The sequence below is a fragment of the Sebastes umbrosus genome, chromosome 3 (assembly GCF_015220745.1).
Source record: "Sebastes umbrosus isolate fSebUmb1 chromosome 3, fSebUmb1.pri, whole genome shotgun sequence".
In the NCBI taxonomy this organism is placed as follows: Eukaryota; Metazoa; Chordata; class Actinopteri; order Perciformes; family Sebastidae; genus Sebastes; species Sebastes umbrosus.
This window is the reverse complement of record NC_051271.1, coordinates 30162279-30174726: the sequence shown is the minus strand read 5'-3', so window position 1 is coordinate 30174726 and position 12448 is coordinate 30162279. Positions and strand designations below refer to the sequence as shown.

Here is a 12448-nt window from a genome sequence, read left to right as displayed (position 1 = left end):
ATAACTCAACAAACAGCAGAAGTTTCCAGTAGTTCCAAAAAGTCTGTATTTCCCAGGATAGATTCAAAGATGAAATACATGGATCAAAAAGTCTTTAAGATTGTTTTTCTATGCCATCATTTCTGTTGTAACCCCCCAAAATTATTTTGTGACCACCTAGAGCAGTGGCTTCCAACATGAGAATGATGCTGTGTTCACATTACGAGCGACACGGCAACAGGTTTGACAAAATATCAGCCAGGTGAGACACCAGTGAAAGTAAGAAATGATCATAACAAAGACTCCCATGAAACAACACATCTATGAATAAATGATCCTTTATAGTGTCACCTATTGTGACTCCTGCAAATTACCAGGATGCAACTCTCTAAATATTGAAGCTTCTTTTAGATCACATTTGTTTTACTGCATCTTTCCTCCTGAGGTGGAGGAAGTGGGTGACTGATGAATTCCTCACCATGGATGTGCTGCGGAAGAAGACGTTGTTGCAGATGGAGGAGAAGAGCTTCATGCTCTCCTGAAGACGATTCTGCAGACAGACGACAATAAACACCATCAGATAGCTGCAGAGGAGCAGACACTTAGTCATTTTTAAAACGTGGTCTATGAGGACAGAACGTAATCTGATTGGGTGAGACTAAACAAGTGGCCCCTAGTTGCTTTTTCTGGAGAGCATGAACATTTGTTAGGGGGTGACTGAGTGCAGCCTGTACCACGGAGGGGTCCTCCACCAGGGTCATGTCGTAACCGCTGAGCGACACCACGAACAGCACCGCCCGGACATCCTCGAAACAACCAATCCACTTCCTCCGCTCAGTTCTCTGGCCTCCAACGTCGTACATCCTACACACAGAGAGATGGAGAGAACAAGAAAGTTTGACCAAGTGCCCACAGAAAGAAGAAATGTAGACAAGTAAGGAACTGAGCTGAAAAGGGGTGAGTCAAAGAGAGAAAAATTAACAAAAAATAGAAAAAGAAACAGAAAGCATCTTAAACAACATAAAGACAAGCAGGACTTTTTTTTGTTGCTTGAAAGAAGCTGTAGTCACAACATTGAAATACTGTTTTATCACGTGATAAAGTTGATACAGCGAACGTGTTAGCAATTAGTTGACTATTCAGCGGACACGGGGCACCATAGAATTTATTTGGAGCTCTGTATCTGGCAACCTGTTGAATGTTAGTCCAATATTCAGTGTTTCTTAGCTATTGTCTATTTAGCTAGTACATGCATGGTCACCAGCTAGTCGCTAACAGTGTCTGTCTGTTGTTTGGCACAGTGCAGGTAGTGTACAGTGGGTTTTTAGAGCTTTTAAAGGCCCTGTAAAGGAATTTCAGAGATTTGTTTCTAAACACATTATAAATGTTGGAAAGTATTACTGAAAACATGTGAAAAGACTGTGAGCATTGTAGTACTGGATGGTGAAGTTAGACCGTTAAACAGTTTTTTCGCCAGTTTTGTGTTCAGGAGTACCAGGGCCACGAATGTCTTTGAGACTACCAGGACCACAAAACAAGCACTTTGTCCAAGGCCCCGGAAAGCAGCGAGGTCCGGGCGGGGGGTGCCCTTTCAAAGCCTACCTAGAACGGGTCGCGGCGAACCGCCTGGGAGGAAATGCACCCGAGCGGCCATCCCTAACCCGCCAAGTTGAATCCCCCGGGTTGACTGCGCGGACCCCACCCGTTTACCTCTCAACGGTTTCACGCCCTCTTGAACTCTCTCTTCAAAGTTGTTTTCAACTTCCCTTAAGGTACTTGTCGACTATCGGTCTCATGCCGGTATTTAGCCTTAGATGGAGTTTACCACCCGCTTTGGGCTGCATTCCCAAACAACCCGATGGGGTTACCGGCCTCACACCGTCCACGGGCTGAGCCTCGATCAGAAGGACTCAGGCCTCTGAGCGACATCGGGCAAGTGGTCTTCCGTACGCCACATTTCCCCCAGTTTTTGAACAACATGTTCTATTAGAAACTCAACATACAAGTATGCACCTGAAAATAAGAATTATAGATCCTATTTAATGCTCTGGATATTGTGTAGAGAACCTTTAATTTGATAATTGGCCAGGCCACTGTATTTGACAAGAGATTTACATATACAGTTTGTATAAACTATATATTGTGGGGCGCCATAGTTGGGTATGAGGGGACAGGCTGCAATTTGCGTCCCACAACTTCTAAGATTTTTTTCTCACTGTTAAAACAGTGAGAAAAAAAAAGTTTCTCAATGTCTTTTGTTTATTTTAAGCAAAAGATGTACACAGCCTTGTTTTCTTACACCTTTATCATTTCTATTAGTGGAGTTTGATGCAATTTCGAGCATTTCTCTGCCCAACATCGACCGGTCCAGAGGTCTAATCAGCATAATAACTGAAAACACCTGTGTGGGTGTGCGGCGCCTCCAACAGGTCAACCTGTTCCGGTCTCAATAAACATCTTGAAATGTCATCGCAGAAAAAAAGGACAGGTGTAATTAATAAAAATAATGACGGCTGCATCCTGTTCAGGTGTGTAACATTCAGGGCTGTGTATTGTGCACGCTGGCTCACTGATGTGACTCACTGGGACACTTGAATAGAACATAGCCACCGTTAATGTCATTAATTACACCTGTGCTTTTCCTGCTGTGACAAGTCAAAATGTCGGCTGTGAAACGACATGTAATGCCAAAAAGGATTTGAATTATTAATTGGATAAATGAACAAAAACAACCGTTACAGATGTAGAAAAGAAAACCAAAGGCAAGTAGCAACAAGAGCTGTGCATGTGCAGCGGAATAAGAGACATCCACACTGTGATTCTGGGCCCAGGTGCTATTGATTTAGCAGGGTGACACACTCCAATCAGGGACCTTCAAGAGAGTGGACACCCACACACAAACGTCCACACAGCAGTGACTGTCACACCACAGACAAGTCATTTTGTCCATATGCTCTTAAATACGACAATTTCTGACCTCCCTTTGCCGATAACAAAACAGCAGAGGGTTTCTTTTCTGTCTTATTTTGGAGGCAAGAATATTATATTATTATTATTATTACTCATGGATGATGTGAAATTCATCATCATTAAAAAAGACATAACTTGCATAACGTGTATTTTACTCATTACAGAGAGAAAGTCTGTTTATTTATCCATTTATTAGGGCTGTCAAAGTTAACCAGATAATAACGTGTTAACACAAATTCGTTTTAACGCCACTAATTTCTTTAACGCATTAACACAACTTGTGAGATTTAGGTTGTAACGGGCTCAGTTTGAAAGCTAGAGAGAAGATACTGGAATCTTATTTTTTTTCACCTCTATTGCCATTAATACAAATTAACAGGCAATCAAATCCCATTTTCAAAGGGGTCCCTTGACCTCTGACCTCAAGATATGTGAATGAAAATGGGTTCTATGGGTACCCACGAGTCTCCCCTTTACAGACATGCCCACTTTATGATAATCACATGCAGTTTGGGGCAAGTCATAGTCAAGTCAGCACACTGACACACTGACAGCTGTTGTTGCCTGTTGGGCTGCAGTTTGCCATGTTATGATTTGAGCATATCTTTTATGCTAAATGCAGTACCTGTGAGGGTTTCTGGACAATATTTGTCATTGTTTTGTGTTGTTAATTGATTTCTAATAATAAATATATACATATATTTGCATAAAGCAAGCATATTAACCCACTCCCTTGTCGATAAGAGTATTAAATACTAAGACAAATCTCCCTTTAAGGTACATTTTGAACAGATAAAAAATGTGTGATTAATTTGCGATTTTATTTTTTAATCGATGGATAGGCCTATTTATTATTCATCAGACAATGAAGAAAGCACTGTATTTAGGTTATATACGTGCATGTGTGTGTGTGTGTGTGTGTGTGTGTGTGTGCGCAAGTATGTGACATGAAATCTCATTGTGAGCGACATGTCCTTTATCAGGATTCAATTTCCAGTAGAAGGGCGTACGGCTGTGCTTTCTGTGTGTTCATGACCTTCCATACTGATGGTGTAGCCTACTGTAGTATTGAGGGATAACTCTAATCAATGACAGATTGTATTGGTTTTGGATAAGGTCAGATATTCCTAAAATATGCGATCTACACTCACGCACACACACCAAGATAAAGGTGTTGTGCGTCTGCAGACCGGGCTCTCTCGTTTTTCAATTTTCACCAAGACAATCACAACATTTTTCCCCGAGACAATCACAACACGACAGCAAAAGAAGTGGAAAGGTCAATGTTCTCCAAAAGGACGAGAGAGAAAAACACAACAGGATTAAGAGCAGAGAAACACGAGAGAGAGAGACACAGATCAGTCCGTCCCACTTCACCCATTTTCAAAGCCAGATGTGCCATCTCCCACCTTCCATTTGAGCATCCATCGAGTTAATGCAGCTCTTTATGGAGAGGGGAAATGAACGTGTGGAAACACAGACGGGGAAAGAGGAAAACAAACAGCAGATTTCTGATGGCAATTTTCCGTGGAAACTGAAGCGTGACTCAGGACATGTAGGTGCACAAACCTACTCTCTATCACATGTGCACAACGTCAACCTAATAACACGCACTCTGACAAGTGTGATGCATGCTTTGAAAGTGCACATACAGATACACACTGACCACCTCAATTCCCTCATGATGTTAGATTTCATATCATATTCAGTCAAGTCCTGCTTCCAGCAACCTGCCTTCAAATGAGCCACAAAGGACAGACATTTTCAAAACTGAGCAACTGACAAACGCTGAATGGATCGTACAAGTTATTTCTTACAGATAGAGGAAAACAGATGTGTGTAATCCAGTCACATGACTTGGACTGAGGACTTCAGTCTCATCAAAACTCAACAAGAGGCTACAGCCACGCTAGCGGCTCTGTGTACTTACGCGCAGTGAGGCTTTTACCTAAATGCTAACATCAGCGGGCTGACATGCTCATAATGAAAACTTTAGCGGTGCTTGCTTAGTTTGGTTTAGTATTCACAAGAGTCACCATTTTATTCCATATGTCACTACAAGTCCACCTGGCACATCTTCCTTTAGACAACATCTTCAGGTACAAACTCCAGGAAAGATGTGCTTCAAAGCTCTGGAAATAGCCAGTAAGTGGACCTTGAGTTTGTCTAATTTGTTGTGATGTGAGTAAACGGAAGAGATTCAGTAGGGATGCACCGATACCAGATCAGAAATCGGGCCGATACTGACTCAAATAGGTGGATTGGGTATCGGTGACAATGGGGCCAATCTATTAAATCCATATACATTGTATGCTGGACTTTTAACTCCTGTTTAAGTTATGCATTAAAAAGGTTTACACTTAAATTGTAATTGCTGATAATTTTGAAGATTTTTTATCAAGCTGCTGGTGAACCATTTATTATTTTAATAATAAATATCAATTCAGTAAATGTATATCTATGTATTTATTTGTTAGGAATGCAATGTTTAAGTCTAGCCAGATGTTGCCTTACACATAAAAGAATGATCCCAGTCACTTCCGCACAGTGAGACATACAAATTATTAATTAAACACTGGTATCGGATCGGTATCGGCCGATACCCAAAGCCCAGGTATCGCTATCGGGACTGAAAAAGGAGGTGGATGGGTCCAACAAACATAGGACTTTTAACCAGGAGACCGGTGTTTTGTTTTGTAAGTTACGTTTGTGATGTGTTTTCCGTACTTATGGCTCTGTTCACACCTGGTATTAACATGCTTCCTCAGTGATTGGATCACAAGTGGACAGCTCTAAGTACAGGTGTGAACGCACTCAAGACGCATTGAGGACGCATTGAGATCGGATCTTCCAGACCACATTCAGAGGTGGACCACGCCTTATCTTCGGTTTACATCAACCTCTCCTCCCTCCACACCCCTCCTCCTTCTTCTTGGCCCATAATGTTCACCCTCATCTGCAGTCTTGTAATTGTAATTATCAGAGCAGTTGATGTTAATGATGCAGAAAACGACCCAGATCGTTATTACACTGTGGGGTCAAAGGTCAAATAGGACGTCTGTATGCAAACTCGGCTGTGTCTGGGTGTAAAGTTGTGAGACTGCACGCTCTTCCACACACACACACACACACACACTTCTCATTTGCATGCAGCCTCACACACACATGCAAGCCTGCACACACATCTACGCTGAGAAGATGATGGCTTGATGTCATCCTTTTCACTGTTGATTAAGTGTTTGACTAATGAGATAACGAGACCCGGTGTGTCGTTAATGGACCGATTTTTCAGAGTGTGAGATTTTTCTCTGTGTGTGCAGAACTGCATTGCTTCCTTTTTAAAATAATTCCTACCATCAAAACTGATATGAAATAATTTTTTAGGGGGTAACATGAGCCTGAAAACCTGAGAACGTGCTTTAATTTGCAGTTTTGATCTTTCCAACAGAGAATGAAAAGTGGTGATCAGTCAGACCCTCTCATACATTGATTTTACAGCTCGTCTACTTTGCCGTTCCACGCAGTGAACTTATACATGCACAAAGCACATGTAACGGCAAAGATGAAAAGAAGAAGAGATACAGAGGAGTAAAAAAGAGAGGAGGATAGAGGGAGAGTCATTTTAGAGGTTCCAAAACATCAACAACTTCCTGTGTTACATCTAAGCCTACCTATGTATACTTTCTTTCTGAAAGTAGTAGTAGTAAAAAAGTCTCAAATGTGAGATCCAAACGAGGATGAGAGAGGTGTGGGTGAAGCAGCTGATATCACACTATGGTACTGTGTGGGATCATTATCTTTGCCTGTAGATGGTATTTAATGTGAATTATGCAAATCATGAACATTTGGTCACATTCATTATTCAGAGAATCAAGATCCACAGAAGGAACTTAATTTTGGGGTTTAACACTGTGAAAGCCTTGTACATTGTTAATGTTTTTAATTCTGTGTTTACTTCTACATGACAGATTCCTCACATAACAGTACTTTTGGTTTCCAGTTAATGTGACACGCAGAGAAGACGACAATGACACGCGACTGATTACACTATATAAGTCCAAGTTTATTGGTGTTTATGCTTTCAGATATATTGAAGGATTACACACTATAGCCTGACCAGTACCGAATTTTTTAGGCCACTAGCGATGAAAATTTGAGTTTAAAGAGGACCTATTATGCTTTTTCCCCTTTCCTTTAGTGTGTTATATAGTTTTTGTGCATCTAAAAGGTCTGCAAAGTTACAAAGTCCACACCAAAGGGAGTTACTCCCCTCTAGGGCTGAACCGAATGCTTCGAAGCTTTGATCGTTGCCATGGTAATCAACCTCCAAATCAGTATTTGAATGTTTCGTTTTTTTATATATGTCTGTAATAATAACAATAATGTATAAATCACAAAATAGCCCATGAAGCAGAGCTAGAGTGGAGTTTTTTTTAACATTAAAGCATATAAACATGTTCTAGTAGAAAACCCAAAATACAAGTATGCACCTGAAAATGAGCATACTAGGTCCAATAATGATATATCAGTTAAAATTTGTTTTTTTAACACATAACATAAACATTTTTAAGTTTTGTTATTAAAGAAATGTAGTGAGCAAGACATTTTACAGTTGAAAAATAAATAATGCCATTTCTGTTGCAATTTATTTTTACTTATCATTACACTGATTTATATCAGCTGATTTAGTACATAATAAATTCTCCTTCCTCTTAGCTTCACAAAACCTCTTCAAAACTCATTGGAATTTCTCAGAAATTTAGGGCAACCAACGCTTTATTTTACAGGGGCCTAATTGTCTAATTCTTTCCTCATTATGGGACAAATAGGAAAGTCATTGAAAGAAAAGCTACATTTGAACCCATGTAAATATTTATTAATTATTTTATTGGAAACTTTATTCTCTATTTATGTTGAATTATATGCTTGCCTGTAGACACCTTAAGTGACACCTTGACAAAGCTTTGTTTTGTCCAACCAACAGTCCAAACTTCCAAAATTATTAAAACTAAATTAAAAATATTAAAATAATTCAAAAGAAAAAGCAGCAAATTTTCACAATTGAGAAGCTGGAACCATGACATGTTTTTGCATGAAAAATGACTAAACAATTATCAAAATGCAAATTAGTTTTGTGTCAATTGACTAATTGATTAATGGATTAATATATTCAGCTGTATATACTGTTGGGTAGCTTAATTTATAACATGAATACATCATTTTATAAACTATTAATCTGTTCTTTTATGCAAAATTCTTCTTTACTTTTATGCAAAAGTAACAAGTAACTAAAGTTGTCAAATAATTGTAGTGAAGTAAGAAGTACAATATTTCCATATGAAATGTAGTGGAGTAGAAGTAGAAAGTAGCATAAAAAGAAAATACTCAAGTAAAGTAGAAGTACCTCAAAATTGTACTTAAGTACAGTACTTGAGTAAATGTACTGAGTTACATTCCACCACTGGCGGATTCAGCAGAGCAAACACGTCCTGCAGCAATACTGAAAGTGCAAGAAGAATGGTTTGAAGACAGTAAAGTTCAAAACACTTCTTAAACAATAAAAATAGGAGCGCAGGGCGCAGATGCTGGCTCAGATGAGAAACCTCAAGTATCAACCAACAAGAGAGAGACAGTCATTGAACTGAGGGAGGCAGTTTCACATCGTGTTAGCTACAGAAGTGCAGCCTCAATATTTACAAAATGAGACCAAGCCGGAGCAGAGATCTCCATTTCCATATTAACTCTTCAGTCTCTGCTGCTTTCCTAAACCTCCGCTGAATGAACATTGATTATCTAAAAGAGTAAAATCATGAAAAGAACAGAGACTTTCCAGATACACACTCCAGTGTCTCTACTTATAATTAAAGAAATCCTTTGCTAATTTATTATTTAGTAAAACCATATACTGTCTATTCCTGAATGGAAAAACTCTCGCTCGCTCTACAAATGGAAACCATCTACTTCTCCAAATCCCTTTAATATCCTTTTTGTTTCCAAGTTTGAAATAATTACATTGACTTATGCTAAGCTCTTCATCAACCCCAAGGGCTTGATCTCTCCAAGTCGAAGGCACGAACCTACACACACACATGCACACACACACACACACTCTCTCATGGTGCTGTGTGTCAATTAACTTAACCCAATTATTTATCTCTTTAAGAATTCATGCAGATAAGAGAAGAGGTGTGTGAGAGCGGGGAGGCTGGGCTCCGTCCTGCAGCACCACCTCTCAGGTCTGACACCGTCACCTTGAGGTGACGTCACCGTCACAATGTTTCACAGGGAAAACACACAAACAAATAAAAAAAAAAAAAGCAAAAAACAACAAGCTTCTGAGGGACTCAACTGTGACGCAAACAGTAAGACTGCGAGGAAAAAGCAGCGTTTATCTGCACAGGAGAACAGATACGGTTATCATCAAAGCGTTTATTAACTGGTAAAACTTTTCCTGATGTGAAAATACCTAAACTGTCAAATCCAGTCAAAGACACGAGTCAGCGACATCCAGAGACGTACAGGAAGCATTTAGATGTGACACATATGCCCCAGACTGAAGTCATCTGCTGACAAACTGACTCGCTCTACAATGTTTATATGCTAAACAGAGACCTTATGAAAAGCTGAGGTAATGTGTTTTATCATTTTAATAACATATAAGATGTCATGTCGATCATGGACGAAGGACAGGTTGTTATTGTGGTAGAGAGGAGGTGCTCCTCAGGTAGACATTATTAAGAAAGAAGAAGAAAGTAATCAGATTTTCTTGAAGTGATTGCTGAGAGCATCCTTGTTAACCCTCCATGGAACAATGCTCTTCCAATAAAATCAAACTGTGGAAAATCACCCACCCACAATCCTTCATGCTGCCGCTATGAGCCAACACTAGCCTATAAAAACCAACCTCTTGATTTACACTTCTACGGATCACAAATGTTCAGTGTCAATTTGTCCAATACTTTGATTTATGACCAAAGAGAGTGCTACAGGAACGAGTCATAAAACCCGGAAATGAGTTAGCATTTTAGCACTTCCGGTTCCCTTGACAAGAAGTCAATGGGTTTTTTTGAATGGGTTTTTAGTTAGATGCCTGAAATGAGGTCTGTGGTTAACACAAGCTGGAGAGATTTTAACGTTTTGTTCTACGACATAAAATACGACAATAAATACCCTCTCTGTGAATTTTGAAAAAGGCGATGGCTAAATGAGACTACTAAACGTCATCACGCCGACTCGTTCGCCTTTACAGCCTCGTTGTGTATGCTCACGTTCATGCAACCATGGTCTAGTTTGTTTAGGGTTGCAGTATAGGTCATAAAGTCCTCCTCCTGTAATGGAGGATGGGACATGGGCCAAAAATGTCAAAGTACACGTCAAATACATTTTTCCCAAAGATGTTTTCTGTCATTTGAGGTAGTTCTCATCACACTGATGTATGTTCAAGTGTTCATTTTTTCTGATAAGTTTGGTTGTAATTAGTTATTTGATGCTATAAAAAGGGGGTGAGACGTCATGATTGGCAGCTGTGAGTCTCTCTCGCTGACAAGCTGCGGCCGTGCTCGGCTCGCGATTGGTTCGGGCGGGTGACCTCGATACCGCGGCTTCACCGCCCAGTCAAATTACAGTAAAATCTCAAGGATGGCAGCTCCCGTATCCGGGATATTTTGGTTTCACTTCTGTACAGTGGGAGGAAGTGGAGACGCGTCGTCCCTCTTTATATACAGTCTGTGGTTTACTCTTAAAGGCAGGGTTGGTAAAGATTTTAGAACCATTTTTTGTTATATTAGTTGAAATTCTCTTTACATCCCAACAGCAATCAATAAAACAAATGCTCTGACAAAAAAAGAAGAAGATGCGGTATCTGTCGCAGGACTGTAATAAGCCTACCTACCTGTCTACCTGCCTGCCTGGGAGCACTCATTGCGAGTCACCGAGTCTTCCACAAGCTGCTAGCTTGACAGCTGTGAGTACTAACAATAGCCATGTTCCCCGTTCACGTTCATTATGATAAGTTTATGTTCATACTGATAATTTTGGGGGAGTGGCTTTGGAGGGAGGTCTGAAGGGACGGACTGTCAGTGTTGCCGACTTGCTGACTTTCGCTAGATTTGGGGACTTTTGCAGCTGGTGCTGCCAGCTACTTTCATTGGAAAAGAGTTAGCAGCACTGGGCTGGGTTTTTCAGTTGGATCATTTATAAAAATCTAGCGTACTCTTGCTAGTCTCTTAACATTACTGACCCTACTTTTAAACTGAAGCTTCAGCTTCATTTAGCTCATCCTTTTACCTATCATTTCAACTTATTTCAGTATTTGTATTTTCACTCTCAGATGGTGTTTGTATCAATATTGAAAATATCGGAACCAATACCATAGCTGTTACGTTGTCAACATTTAACCAAAAATCAACTGGTGTGAAAAATCACCTTTCAAACAACAAAATGAGCCTCGCACAACATCAGCAGCATCAGTGTATAGCATTAGTGTTTTAATGTGGCTTTTTCTTTGATGCTGGTTAGCTCTGCATCAGTCAGGCTGCAGAGAAATCAAGTTCATTAATATCTATCGCCTTGTCATGACCACCGGCGGCTTCAGGAAATTAGTTCAGCCATTGGAGGATGATAAAGAAGTTGTCATAGTTTGACACCATTGATCAGAGATGAATGTGGTCATCTGACATCAGCCTCGGGGGCTCAGACACCTGCCCTCTGCTTCTCCACTGATAAGACCGAGCCACTGATGCTTTTGAATGTGTGTGTGTGCGGTCAGTAGATGAGTGTAAAGCCATATGATAGGTGCCATATTGACTTATTGAATGAAGCCGCCCATCTCCATCTCACATCTCGGGCCTATCACCTGGCTGTAGACGGAGATAAGAGTGTCACAGCTAAAGAAGGGAAGTGAGTTGGTACGACAGGCTGCAGAAGTCATGTGCAGACCTGACGTTAGTAGCTCTGACTGAGTCAGTGGTTATAAGCGCCCTTATTCTACATTATTAAGTCTTAATAAAGAGTGAAAGGCGTCTACCTGAAAATGAGACGGTTGACTTTGAACTGGGTCTCTATCACGCCTGTCGTCCTCAGTCGCACTCGCAGAACGTCTGTCTCCGTGGGCACGTAATCTGGGGACGTGATGCGGGTCAGGTTCTCAAAGAAACTACCAAGAGAAGAGAGAGTAAGGTGAAGGACAGAGGAGAAACGAGGGGGAAAAGAAAGAGAGAGAGGAAGGAATATGTAAGAACCTGCTGACAAACTTGAGATCAAAAGAAAAGCAGGTTTCAGTTGCGAGTGTGTAAACTTGTACATTGTGTGTGTGTGTGTGTATGTGTTGTGGCCATCAGCTGCCAGGTGGCGGGTAGAGTGTGCAGTGATAAGGCTGGAGCCCCAGGGGGCGCAGCGGCTCATCAGGATGAATATTCACACTGTGGTTTACCATAATAACACACTGAGGCTAAGCTTTCAAACACAGATTAGCTATTAACACGGCTAGTGTAATCAACTG

General features: G+C 40.6%; 1 protein-coding gene across 2 annotated transcripts in view; it reads right to left on the bottom strand.

Annotated features, from left to right (window-relative positions):
• Positions 1-12448, bottom strand: part of gnav1 (guanine nucleotide binding protein (G protein) alpha v1) — a 33247-nt gene that overhangs the window by 6800 nt on the left and 13999 nt on the right. Inside the window, exons 5-7 of one of the 2 annotated variants that reach the window (XM_037763364.1) lie at positions 11975-12103; positions 714-843; positions 458-563 (exon numbers count right to left, since the gene is read on the bottom strand). In XM_037763364.1, coding sequence (XP_037619292.1) covers positions 458-563; positions 714-843; positions 11975-12103 — 365 coding nt within the window. The remainder of the gene's footprint in view (positions 1-457; positions 564-713; positions 844-11974; positions 12104-12448) is intronic. The other variant, XM_037763363.1, reaches the window with a different exon arrangement.